At 49.1% G+C, this 12,377-nt stretch overlaps 1 protein-coding gene across 1 annotated transcript in view; it reads right to left on the reverse strand.

Moving 5' to 3' along the window:
• The window catches only part of CDH22 (cadherin 22, type 2), an 89,975-nt gene extending 77,598 nt beyond the window's left edge, over window positions 1-12,377 (reverse strand). The window contains exon 1 of the mRNA XM_006881592.1: window positions 11,945-12,377. Coding sequence (XP_006881654.1) covers window positions 11,945-12,205 — 261 coding nt within the window. The 5' untranslated portion in view covers window positions 12,206-12,377. The remainder of the gene's footprint in view (window positions 1-11,944) is intronic.

Genomic DNA, 12,377 nt, shown 5'->3' on the forward strand with positions numbered 1-12,377 from the left:
TATTCTATTCTATTCTATTCTATTCTATTCTATTCGTGTGTGTGTGTGTGTGTGTGTGTGTGTCTGTACCGTCAAATTGGATCTAACTGGTACAGGAGGAGATTGCCCCTCTGTCTCCAGCAAAGCATCTGGTGGATTCGAACCCACATACCTCTGGGATTACAGTGGAGAATGTTTTTGTGTTTGTTTTTTTTTTAAAGGGGCGGGGAGAGGGCTTTGCAATGAGACTGGAACTGGATGGTGCCTCACTCACTCGCTCTTTGCTGTTGAGTCAGAACCATCTCTGAGCTGACCCTTCACTGATTTCTGAGACTGTAAATCACATGGGTGGAGATTGCTCATCTTTCTCCTGAGAAGGCTCGGGCAGCTGGCATCTAGTTATAGTCAATGAACACTGTAATAAAATATTTTATGTAACAACATACCATTGAGTACATAACTGGCTCACAGATGACCCTCCAGGGGGTTTTCAGAAGCTAGAAATCACATGGGAAGAGATTGTCCCTCTTTCTCCCACAGAACAACTGCTGTATTTGAACCATGTACCTTTGGGCTGGGCACACACTTCCTTATCACCAGGCCACCAGAACTCCCTAAAGATTCTATGTTTTTTGTTGTATGCGCCATCAAGTCAGAACTGACCCATAGCTGGGTTTTCAGAAGCAGTAAATTGCACAGGAGGAAAATGTCCATCATTCTCCCGCAGAGCAGCTGGTGGGTTCAAACCATGTACCTTTGGGTCCTTATCGTTAGACCACCAGAGCTATTATTGTTAGGTTCCATGGAGTCAAGTAGAGTCTGACTCATAGCAACCCAATGAGCAACCGATCTGAACACTGTCCTATTCTGTGCTGTCCTCACGGTCTCTTACACACTCAAGGCCAGAGCTACAGAAGGAAGAAAATGTGCAACAGCATTTCAAATTCTCACAGATTCTAGACTCTCTAGAGAGCTCTGATGGCTTAGTGATAAGGAATTGTGCTGCCAACCTAAAGGTACGCAGTTCAAACTCACCAGCTGCTCCACAGAAGTAAGATGGGCCATCTTCATCCATGTGATTTATGGCCTCTGAAACCTGCTGGAGGGTCAGCTACGAGTCCCAACTCATTGGTACTCAACAACAACTAGACTTTGTGGAGCCATAAAAGGTGGATAAACCCTCTGGAACTAATGCCCTAAGATAATCTTTAAGCCTTAAATGAAGGGGGGGGGGTGAAATACATTCTGAAGTCTTCTTAAAACTAAAAGGCAGTTTAGATTAAGCAGTAAAAAAATTTCTTTCATTGTTTTTGTTCAGACATTCCTCTAGGTCATATAGCCCTGGTGTACAAGTTGCTGTTCTGCGGTCACTTGTGGTTGCTGTGAGGCTGAACACTGTGACACTGATGTGTCAAATGCGTTAATGGTTGGCTACCCAACGTGGACTGAGAGTGGGGTGGAGCTCCCTGATTAAACAAGCGTGGAAGGAGGAGTGGCATCCACTTCCATATAGCTTGCCTCCGGAAACCCTATGAACTTGGAGAGAGGATGAAAGGCATCCAAGTGTCGAGGACTCTCCTTCATAGGGTCGCTATGAGTCGCCTGCGACTCGACGGCACTTAACAACAACAACCTTGAGCTCTGTGCTCTTTTAAAATCTATCTATATGGGATCAAACTGACAACAGCAACTCGAAAGATTCTATAGGAACCTCAGAGGTAGTGAGTTAATGATGAGTGGGCAGGGAACAGTTCAGAAAAAGGAAGGTGAGAACAGTTACAGAATTTGAGAAATGTCACCAGAATCAATGAATTGTGCATGGAGAAAGTATTGAATTAGTATAGATCATTAAAAAAAGAAAACCCTCCTTTCTACAAAGGTGGTGCCCAAAGAGAAGAAGGAAGCCCCTGCCCCTCCCAAAACTGAAGCCAAAGCAAAAGCATTAAAGGCCAAGAAGGTGTCCTGAAGGGCCACAGCCAAAAAAAGATCCGCACGTCACCCACCTTCCCGTGGCCTAAGACGCTGAGACTCCGAAGGCAGCCCAAATACCCCCAGAAGGGCGCCCCCAGGAGGAACAAGCTTGACCACTATGCCATCATCAAATTTCCCCTGACCACTGAGTCAGCCATGAAGAAGACAGAAGATAACAACACACTTGTGTTCATTGTGGATGTCAAGGCCAACAAGCACCAAATTAAACATGCTGTAAAGAAGCTCTATGACATTGATGTGGCCAAGGTCAACATCTTGATTAGGCCTGATGGAGAGAAGAAGGCCTATGTTCAACTTGCTCCTGACTGTGATGCTTTGGATGTTGCCAACAAAATTGGGATCATCTAAACTGAGTCCAGCTGGCTAATTCGAATTACAAACTTTTCTCACTAAAAAAAAAAAGAAAACTCTAAGATTATGTTTTGAGAGTGGTCTCTGCTGGCGTTATTTCTCAGATCCTCATCAGAGTCTTGAAGTAATCCGTTCAATGTTTGATTACTGGAGATGCCCATGGAAGGGGACAGACAATCTTGACCTAAAACCTTGGCTCTATCACTCTTCCTGCATACATCATTATGCCTCTCTGGGCCTCAGTTGTCATATCTGTAACATAGGCCCCCTATTCTCTCTTCTCAAGGTATCAATGGGTTCAAATTAGAATCTATACAAGGTCCTTACCATCTGCCTGCCTCCAGGTGACATTTAAAATGCTGAACACCAGTGTGGTTCAGGCCCTGGCCACAGATGTGCTGCAACCAGACCCCTGCTGGGCTAGGCAGGGACACTGTGCTGGATCCTGCAGACCCAAGGGGCTGAGAACAAAGGCGAGGGAGGAGAGAGGGGCTATTTACCATAGTTACGGAGGGTTCCCATGACTTTAAGCACTAGAACAATCGTACCAGTGTGTACTGGCTGAAAATCAGTCCTGCCTGAGACATAATAAGTGTCCAATAAATGGTAGCTATCGTATTATTATATTATTACTAAATGGGCACTATACATAACTGGGATTTAATCCAGGCACATTTAGATCCAGATTCTAGGCTGTTCTCACTGCTCTGAGATCTCCCATGCAGGGAACCTGCCAAGAAGGCTGTTTCCCCAAAGGGAAATGCCCACGTTCAGATTCTCCCATGTCCAAGTCTCTGAGACAGCCCTTAGCTGAAAATGCATCCAATGATGCCAGTGACCTTGGGCGGGTCCCGTAGAGGGCAGGCCCTCTCTAAGCTTCCATGGGGAGATAGACATGAACCTGATAATCTCAAATGGCTCTTTGGGGCCGAGACTCCTTGTTCCCTGGTCCACTCAACAGGAGAACAGGTGTCAATGAAGTCATTACGACAGGGGACACAAACCCACCCCTGCCACGCATGAGGAGCCTGGGTATAAATTCTGCTGGTGGAACTTGGTGCCTGAAAGGTGGATTATAGAAGTGCCATTTGGAAGATTGAATGGCCCATAAACATTTTCATATTTCATTAGCCGATTAATGGGCATCTCTCTCTTTTTGGCGAGTCTGCTGATTCTCAGCAGAAATTGCGGGGAGTAAATGGAGGCGCCTGGTGGAATCTTTCCGGGTCCCCGTCCTGTTATAGATTGCCCCAATTAATGCCCGTCCTGGGCTCCACCGAGAAGCCTCCTTCCTGTCCAGTTACTGTTAATAGATTTCTCATAAGTGGCTGGATTGTAAAAACCTCATAACTCAGTTTAATGCCCCCAATAAAATTATCTCAGGATGTCGGTCCTGAATCATTGGCAGCGCCTGCGATGAGGCGTCTCTCGTGTTTGCTGTTTATGCGTCTCCGTCACCTCTGCCCAGAGGAGTCGTGGCCTCAAGAGGGTGGCTTTGCTCCACCGTGGGGGCCTTCACCTGCTTCCCAGCCTGCTTATTGAGTCTGCAATCATTTCTGAGCGGTGCTGCACAGCAGGTGTCATGGAGATGGGGTGAGGGGTGGTGCTTAACAGCTATTCATCCTCATCAAGAAACAGTATCACTCTTCCCATTTTTCAGATGAGAAATCTGAGGCACAAAGAAGGCATGTCCTTCATTTAGTCACACAGCAATGACTAACTGGGAACAGCTAAGCTCTTGGGGCCCTTGATAAGCTACCCTTGCCTGTTAATGGCGTGAACCTGTAGGCTTGCTACTTTGCCTGTTTTTCCCACCTGAAGGTGCAGACCAAGCGGGACCTGGCACAGGTGTGATGCAGAGTCAGAAAGCATGCTTGTCATGACCTCAGGGCTCTGTGAGTGGTTGCTTCCTTCCTTCTCCGTCTCCTGGGTCTTCTTATGTCCCAGCAGCTCTTAACATTTTAACTCAGACCCCAGGCAGGGACCACTTAAGACTGAGGAGTGGGAAGGAGGGAGGGAACCCAGGAGTGATGTCATCGATGTTCTTCTGTGAAGTGCAAGGTGGAGCTCACGTTGGGGCTGAGAGTCTCCTCTGGGGATTGAGGGCTGATGCTAAGAGCTCAGAGAGGACTGAGGCTGGACCGCAGCTGCCTGCCTGGCCGCCTGGGGCTGACTCTGCAAGGAGGAAGGGGAGATGCCCTAGCTCTGTGTACAGAGACCATTCTCAAGACACTGAGCTGTGAGTGAGGGCTGAAGCCTGGTGCTCCCATCTACTGCATGCCTACTACATGTCAGATGTGTGTTGTAGGCCATCCATGGAAATGGAATGGAATTCTGGGACATCTGTAACTACAGACCCATTTTCCAGATGAAAAGGCTAAGGCAAAGGGTGGACTGGTTCACTCCAAAGCACAGATTGGCCCCTCTCAGTCTCTAGGGCTAACCTGTTTACAGTGCTTCTGGCAGAGGCAGAGACAGACAGGTGCACGGACTTCAGGACAGTCTCTGGGAGAGGTCCTAACACCTGCCCTCTGCCCTGCACCCAACAAGCCAGAGTCATGGGGCCCCTGATCTCAGAGCCTCCATTTCAACCTTTGGGAAAGGACCTCAAACTCCAAATCAGAAAGATGACAGGAGTCAGGGGTAGACGGGGGCCAGCTTCAGCTCTAGACTGACCTTCTGCAGGAGCCTGGGCACTACCCTTCCCTGCTTCAGCAAACAGGGCTGGTACTGTTCAAGCACAGGTTGCAGAGATCCGTAAGATTATCTATGAAAGCTCCTGGCACATAGTAGGTGCTCAACAAAGTTTAGCTCCCTCTCCTTTTCCCAACCTAGTCTAAGGAGGGATTGAGAACCACCTAGCCTTTTCCAACCCCAATATCTCGACACAAGAACAATAGACTCAATTCCTGCCCATTGGAGATGTAGGGTCATCACTCAATGGCTGCTGATCTTGGTTTGTTTCCTCCTCCAGGCAGCCTTCTCGGATTGCCTCCCAGCTGGGTGGAGGAGATCTCCTTCATCCGGGTGCTCTCTCTGCCCTTGCACAGATGCACTCTGCCATGCTCCATGCTCTCCTTTAACACCCAGCATTGTGTGTCTGTCTCCTAGCTGTCATGAACTTCAGGGACATAGGCTCAGCTCACTGAGTCTCTGGGCTCCCCATGACTAGGTGTTTTAACAATGTCTGCAGAGGAAATGTAGTAGGAATAGGGGTTCTGTGTGTGTGTGTGTGTGTGTGTGTGTGCACTCGCACGCTTGTGCAGGCATGTATGTGAGTGCAAGTGGATGTAAGTGTATATGCACGAGGGAGTGTGAGACTATGAACTCCTTGGGGGCTGAGCACGTGACTTTCCCCAGCACCCAGCACAGGGCACAGCACCAGACACACTGACTAGATGAATAGTGGAAGACACAACTGTTGTTAGAACTCCCTATCTGTCTTCCTGTCACATTTCTGGGGTACCTAGCTCCACTGTCTGATTTCAGGGACACAGGAGCTGGTGGAGGAAGGAGAGCCACTGGAATTTATTATGTACGAATGAAGCAAACATCTAGACCCTTCTCCTAGCTCTCACTGATGTTTCATAGTGATCTTATGAATCAGGGATGATTATCTCCCCAATGTACAGATTGGCAAACTGAGGCTCCAAAGTCCTACCTCAAATCCCACAGCCCCACGCCTGACTGCACAGCCCATATTCCTCACATTGGCATCAGCTGTCAGCATCCTACTACCACCCCCGCCCCAAGCCCAGTTCTCCACCATCAACAACAAGGAAAACACAAGAGTGATGTCTTCTCATTCCCAGGGGCCTGGAAAACGGAATTTACGAGGCCATTAATTACTTCCTCCTAATTAAATCAAAATTAAACGCGAACAGAGGTACGTTTTCCTTATTAAAGACAATTAAACGGACAGTGCAGCTACGCAAATAAAACAAGTCCGGGATTTAAACAGAAAGCAAATCAAATAAAAGGCCTCCCTCAGAATGAGGGGGTTCGTTCTCGCCTGTGCTACTCATAAACCTGGAGTTCATCAATTTTCCTTAAATATTAGCAACTTAATTAAATCTGCTCTCCACCCCACTCTAATCCTGCGTATATCTAAAATAGATCTCACCGCCCACAGGAGTTGGCCGTAAGTGCTGACCCCATAATTCCATCTCTTTTTTTAAAAAAAAATTAAAAATCCTACAAAATCCACATCCAGCTGACAGAAGCCTCGGGGGAAATTACAGTTCGGAGAAGGGATTAGTCAAAGAAGCTGGATTTTATGGAAATGCTGGGCGGTGGCGTGGAGGGTGGGCATTGAGAGAAGGTGAGGGGATAAGGTGGGCTGGGGCCACTGCTGGGGGCGGACCTAGGTGAGGAGCTCTCTGTGTGGGGCTCTGGGGAAAACCGAGGGGCCTGGTGGTTCCTGTGGGTGCCGACAGGAGCCTGGCGGTAAGTGATGGAGGAGGCGGTTGTAAAATAGGTTATCGTTGGGTGCCCAGGGTTCACTCTGTGGATGGAGCTGCTGTTGCTAAGCTACCTTTGGAATTCGACAAGGACGGATGCTCTAAGCGGCTCCCTGAGGTGGGGGGGACCGGGAGACAGTGAATTAACTGCAACCATGGAGAAGTCCTTTCTCCCTGAATATGGAGAGCGTGGAATGAGAGTGTGTGCGTGTGTGTGTGTGTGTGTGTGTGTGTGCGCGCACGCGCGCGTACACAGCGCCTGTGTTTGCATAGACGCGGTTGGGAAGGGGCCAGGTGGTTTATAATAGCCTCCGCTCACATTCTCAGAGCGGGGCTGGGCCAGTGACAGCCTCCCCCACGCAGCGGTGAGAAACTGTGATGCTGGCTTGCCAAAAGGCTTTCTGGATTTGAAGCAAGGCCTTGTAGTATCCATGCAGATGGCACACTCAGGAGGTGGAGACAGCAAAACCGAAACACCAAGCCCACCGCCACTGAGTCGATCCCGGCTCACAGCAGCCCTGTGAGACAGCGTGGAAGTGGCCGCGGAGTGCTTCCTCCCAGCACACTTGGTCTTTACAGAAGTAGACGGTCCCAGCTTCTTCCGGCAGAGCCTCTGCGGGGCTTGAACTGCTGGCCTTTGAGTTAACAACTGAGTGCTTTAACCACTGTGCCTCCATGGCTCTCAGTGGAGATGTCAAGTGGGATCTAAAATGGTAAAACTGATGCTCGCAGGTCGTTGTTTTATGCTGTTCTTGGCACACACTCACTCACTAACTCCAATTCATAGCCCTTTGAATTGGGTATTGCCAATAGACCCATTCAACAGATGAGGAAATTGAGACTCAAAAGGTTAACCAATGTACCTAACGTGAGAGAACCTCGAAGCAGCCGTGCTGGGATTTGAAGCCAGGTGCTGTAGCCTGAGTCTGACAGCTTATGAATGGATACCGCTTCCATTTCTCTTAAGAAAACCTGCTTTGGGCACCCGTTTGCAAATAGATGGAAGCTTCTCTTTCCTCCTCACACAGAGAGCTTTCTGGACGTGATCCTGGACATCAGAGAGCTGAGGTTCTGAGTAAGATGGTGGAGGAGGGGGAGGGCAGAGTCCTGATCACAGTGGCCAGAGTGGAGCCACTGAGTCAGTCCCAACTTTTTTGGAGTAAAACTGCAGGTTCTCAAGGCTCTGACTTTTCAGAAGCGGACGGCCAGGCCTTCTTTCCGAGGCACTCTAGGCAGGTTCAGACCACACACTTCTTGGATCTAGTTCTTGACTGTTTGCACCAGCCAGCTACACCACAAGGCTCATGGCAGGTCTGTTAAACAGAACTGCCCGCAGAGCCAGGATCAGAAGGTCTGGCTTCTTGGATCAATGCCGCCACCAATTTTCTTTGCCTCTGGGCCTTGCTTTTTCCTGTCTTGTAAGGAGAGGACCTAGAAGGGGCCTCCCATCTCCAATTGACTGGTTCAAGGAAAGCAGGGGGGGTTTGACTCATGCTGTTGAGATGACAAAAGCTAGGTGGATGCACAGAAAAGCGGTGACTCACCCCTGTCGTTTTTCATCTTTTCAGCCTGTGGGTGGAAGGGGAGGACACTGGGCAGACAGAGGGCTGAGGCGCCCATGGTGACCACAGCTGGCACTGAGGCCCTTGCCTGTTTCTCTAGAGGAGTTTTCTTAGACAAAATTCTTCCTTCTGAGTCTTAGGCTTTAGAAAGCTTTGGAGAATGGGGCTGGAGACTGGCCTATATTCACCGGGTCCTAAAGACTCCAACTCACCCGGTTCAAATCCTGGCTACATCATCCACCTATTCTATGGCCCTGCCCTTTCCGAACAAACCTCAGTTTCCTGGTCTACAAAAAGGAAGTAATAATTTCTACCTTAGGGTGTAAAGGCTAAAAGCCCTGGTGGTACAGTGGTTAAGTGCTAAGTTGAAGAGAAAGTTAGCAGTTCAAACTTACCCAGTGGGTCCTAGGGAGAAAGAGCTGGCAATTGGATTCTGTAAAAATTATCACCATTAAAGAGATTACATTTACTGGTCAGATAGAGAGACTGATGGAAACCCCTAACTATGGTTCTTCACACCCTTCAGTCCTGGAATGAGTCCCATTTTCGTGGCTAAATTTTCAGTGAAATAATAGGCAGGTCTATAAGGTGCTCAAGTGAACTCTTGTAGCCCAGTGGTTAGTGAGTTGCTCTACCAACCTAAAGGCAGGCAGTTTGAATTCACCAGCTGCTCCATGGGAAAAGATGGGCAATCTCTTCCTGTGCAATTTATAGCCTCTGAAAACCCACTGGAGGGTCAGCTATGAGGGGGTTCTGAGTCAAGTGCAATGAGTTTCTATTGTTGTTGTACAATATGAATAACATCACTCACAAGGTATATACTCTTTAGAACAGTAACAAATTGAGACCCAAACGGCAGTGTGTTCCCCAAGGACAAAGTTCAGAAGGCAGGAAGGGTTAGGATGGAAGGAGGAGTAGAAAAAATGAGAACAACACTGTTTCTCGTGGGGATTGCCGTCGATGTCATGAAACAACATGTGCATGTCTTGTCGAATGGAAAACTGATCTATACTCTAAATCTTCTCTAAAAAGTTTATAAAGATATTATAACCAAGAAAACCCGGTGGGGCATTTCTTCTCTCTCTCCTTCAGAGCTACTGTGAGTCAGAACTGACTCAATAACACTCAACAGCAAAAACAAGTTTAAAGGCCAAGTGCATTATGTGAAAATCATTTCAATCCCAAACCAAGGTCTAACAACAGACATGCCCCAAGCTCATAGCCTTATACTTTACATTTTCTCTAATATTCCCCCCAACAATTCTAGGAAGTGGGCTCCCAGCTTCATTTTTAGAGAAGGAGGTTCAAAGAGTGAAGTAACGGGTCTGAGGTCACACAATCAATGAACGCGTTGGCAGCACCAGGCCGAGTTCAGATGTGTTGGGCTCGATGTTTGCTTTCTTAGCTGCCCTAACTTTGCACTGTTAACAGCTGCATAGCATGTGGCCACAGCGGTTTCTTCTTACCCACCCCTTCTCCCAATTCCTACCAGGGCTGGCAACTATCAGTGTCCTGGTTGGGAGTCAGAAGTCCTAGGTCCCGTCCCAAGGTCTCTGGGCAATCCTGAGAAAGACCCTGAACATCTCCAGGCTCCAAATGTCAATCATCACTTTGCTGAATTATAGATCTTTATTTACAGCACATGTATGGGGGAAGTGTACCCAAGGACTGGAAACTTCTCGAGACCAGAGAAAGTCTACATTTCTTACAAGGCAAACCCAGGGGTTTAAATTCAGAACGGCCCTCTTTCCCTGCCAAAGATCCTGACCCCTGAGCCTCATAACCAAGTGTCCGACTCAGCCTTTCAGGTCTCAAGTTACTCTGCTTTCCCTGCCAACTAAAAACTTCCTGGAAAGCTGACTGGTTTTTAGCAGAAATCAGAGCCCTTCCAGTTCCAGAGCACTGCCTTTCTTTGATCTCTAGGTCCCTTCTGCTTGCAAGCCAGGTTCCTTCAGCTTTCTAAGGATTTGCATAAGCTTCTTCAATCAGGCTGATGAACTCCTACTCATACGTCAAAACTCTGCTCAGATGTTTCCCCCTCCATAATGACAAAAGACAAAAGATACCATTTGCTGAATGCGTTTACTCAGGTTCTAGTGCTGACTTGCAAGACATTTTATGCATTTGAATGTCTCTTCAATTTTGGGGGGACATTTGGGAATCTTCAAAAGGCAAAGGCTGGGTCTTAACTCCCATATCCCAGTATTAAGCCTGATGTGCACTAGGCTTACTCGGAGCCTCATGTACTTGGAGATTGACTCAATAAAAATTCTCAGATCTTCTTATTCCCTTGGCCCAGATGTTCATCCAGATTAACAATGACGTATTCAGAGAGTTTGGGAAGTTGCTTTCATTCATTCATTCATTCAATAAGCAGCTTGTGAGCAAGTCTGTGCTTACTATAAGCTGTCAACTCAATTTCAATTCACTCCGACCTACAGAGCAGAACTGTCCCCATAGGGCTTCCTGGGCTGTGATCTTTACAGAGGAAGACCACCACATATTTTTCCTGTGACTCCACTAGAGGGTTTGAGTCACAGGCTTTTTGATCAGGAGTTAAGAGTTTAACCATTGTACCAGAAAACACTCCTCAAACTCATTGCCTTTGAGCTGGACTCAACTCATGGCTGAGCCTCCACTGGACTATGGAGACTGTACTGTCCTTGAGGAGACTGTCCATTTGAATCACCTCTGGATTAGTGGCACAATGCCCTATGGACTACACCACCAGAACTGGGCATTGGGACTTAATAGAGCTCTGGTGGCCTAGTGGCAAGAAGATGCACTGCAATCCCAAAGGTGTGTGGTTCAAGGCTACCACCGGCTACAGGGGGAGAGGATGGGGAATCTCCTTCGATTAACTGCCGATTAACAGCCTCTGAAAACCCACTGGAGGGTCAGCTATGGGTCAGTTCTGACTCCAGGTACTCAACAACAATGCAGACAATGATCTAATAGGAAAGACATACATTAATTGTAGAATGAAACAAACATACAGTAGTATAATTAAGTGTCATGAAGGCAGATACAGGATGGTCCTGGCCTGGGGGAGGTGACCAGGCTCTCTGAAGAAGGGGCGACTGAGCAGAGACCTGTACTGTGAGTGTAAGGTGATTAGTGGGAGGCCAAGTTCAAGGGGAAGAAATAGCTTAGGCAAAAGCGAAATGGCAGGATGGTGCAGGGGGCACAGAAAGGACACTCAGAAGGACACGAGGAGGGCAGTGTGACTGAACTGAGGAGGGCTGATGACGGGAGATGAGGCTGGGGAAGGGGGGAACTGACTCTGAGTAGACAATGGGATGGAATTGGACTTGACCGAGGGCTTGGGAAGCTACTGAAGAATTTTAAGCAGAAGGGGGAGGGTGTGTGATATGCTTAGATTTGCAAGCTTGTGTTTTGGTTCCAGATGCATTTTCCTCCACCTACTTACTAGCCTTCTCTATGCTGCAAAAGTGAGGTGCGGGGTGAGGATGGAGGGGGGACAGTGATGCTGTTGCAGGCCTCTGGAAGAAGGTCTGAGCCAAGGAACTGGGTCTTTCCACCTAGCAGTGGGTGTTTCCCAGGGTTCTAGGGGCTGGACAGGGCGAGACCCCCTTTTACCTTGCCCACGTACAAGGGCTCGGTGCCCGTGTACTCCTCCACCACGAAGAACTGATTCCACACCCAGCCACGCTTCACGCGGCCCGGGCCGGGCACGCCGTCCTCCCGAGCCCCGGGCATCGACGGTGCGGGGGTCCCCGCCGCCCACAGGCACCCAGGCAGCAGCAGCGGAGGCGACGGCAGCAGCAGCACCAGCAGCAGCAGCGCGGGAGACAGCGCGGCGCCGGCCCGCAGCCCCCGACCGTCGGGGCGCGGCCTCATGCTTGGCCTGCGCGGGGCCGCGGCCCAGGAGCATGGACGGGGGCCAGCAGCACCGCCTCTTGCTCGCACGGAGCAGCGGCACCGGGTCACATGGTGGCCTCAGCTCGGCCTCCGGGGCGCCGCCCGCGAAGGGGCTCCCGGGCAGGCCCGCGGCCCCGAGCGGCGCCCGGCC

This window comes from Elephantulus edwardii, unplaced genomic scaffold (assembly GCF_000299155.1).
Source record: "Elephantulus edwardii isolate Elephantulus edwardi_28Jun2011 unplaced genomic scaffold, EleEdw1.0 scaffold00015, whole genome shotgun sequence".
Taxonomy (NCBI): domain Eukaryota; kingdom Metazoa; phylum Chordata; class Mammalia; order Macroscelidea; family Macroscelididae; genus Elephantulus; species Elephantulus edwardii.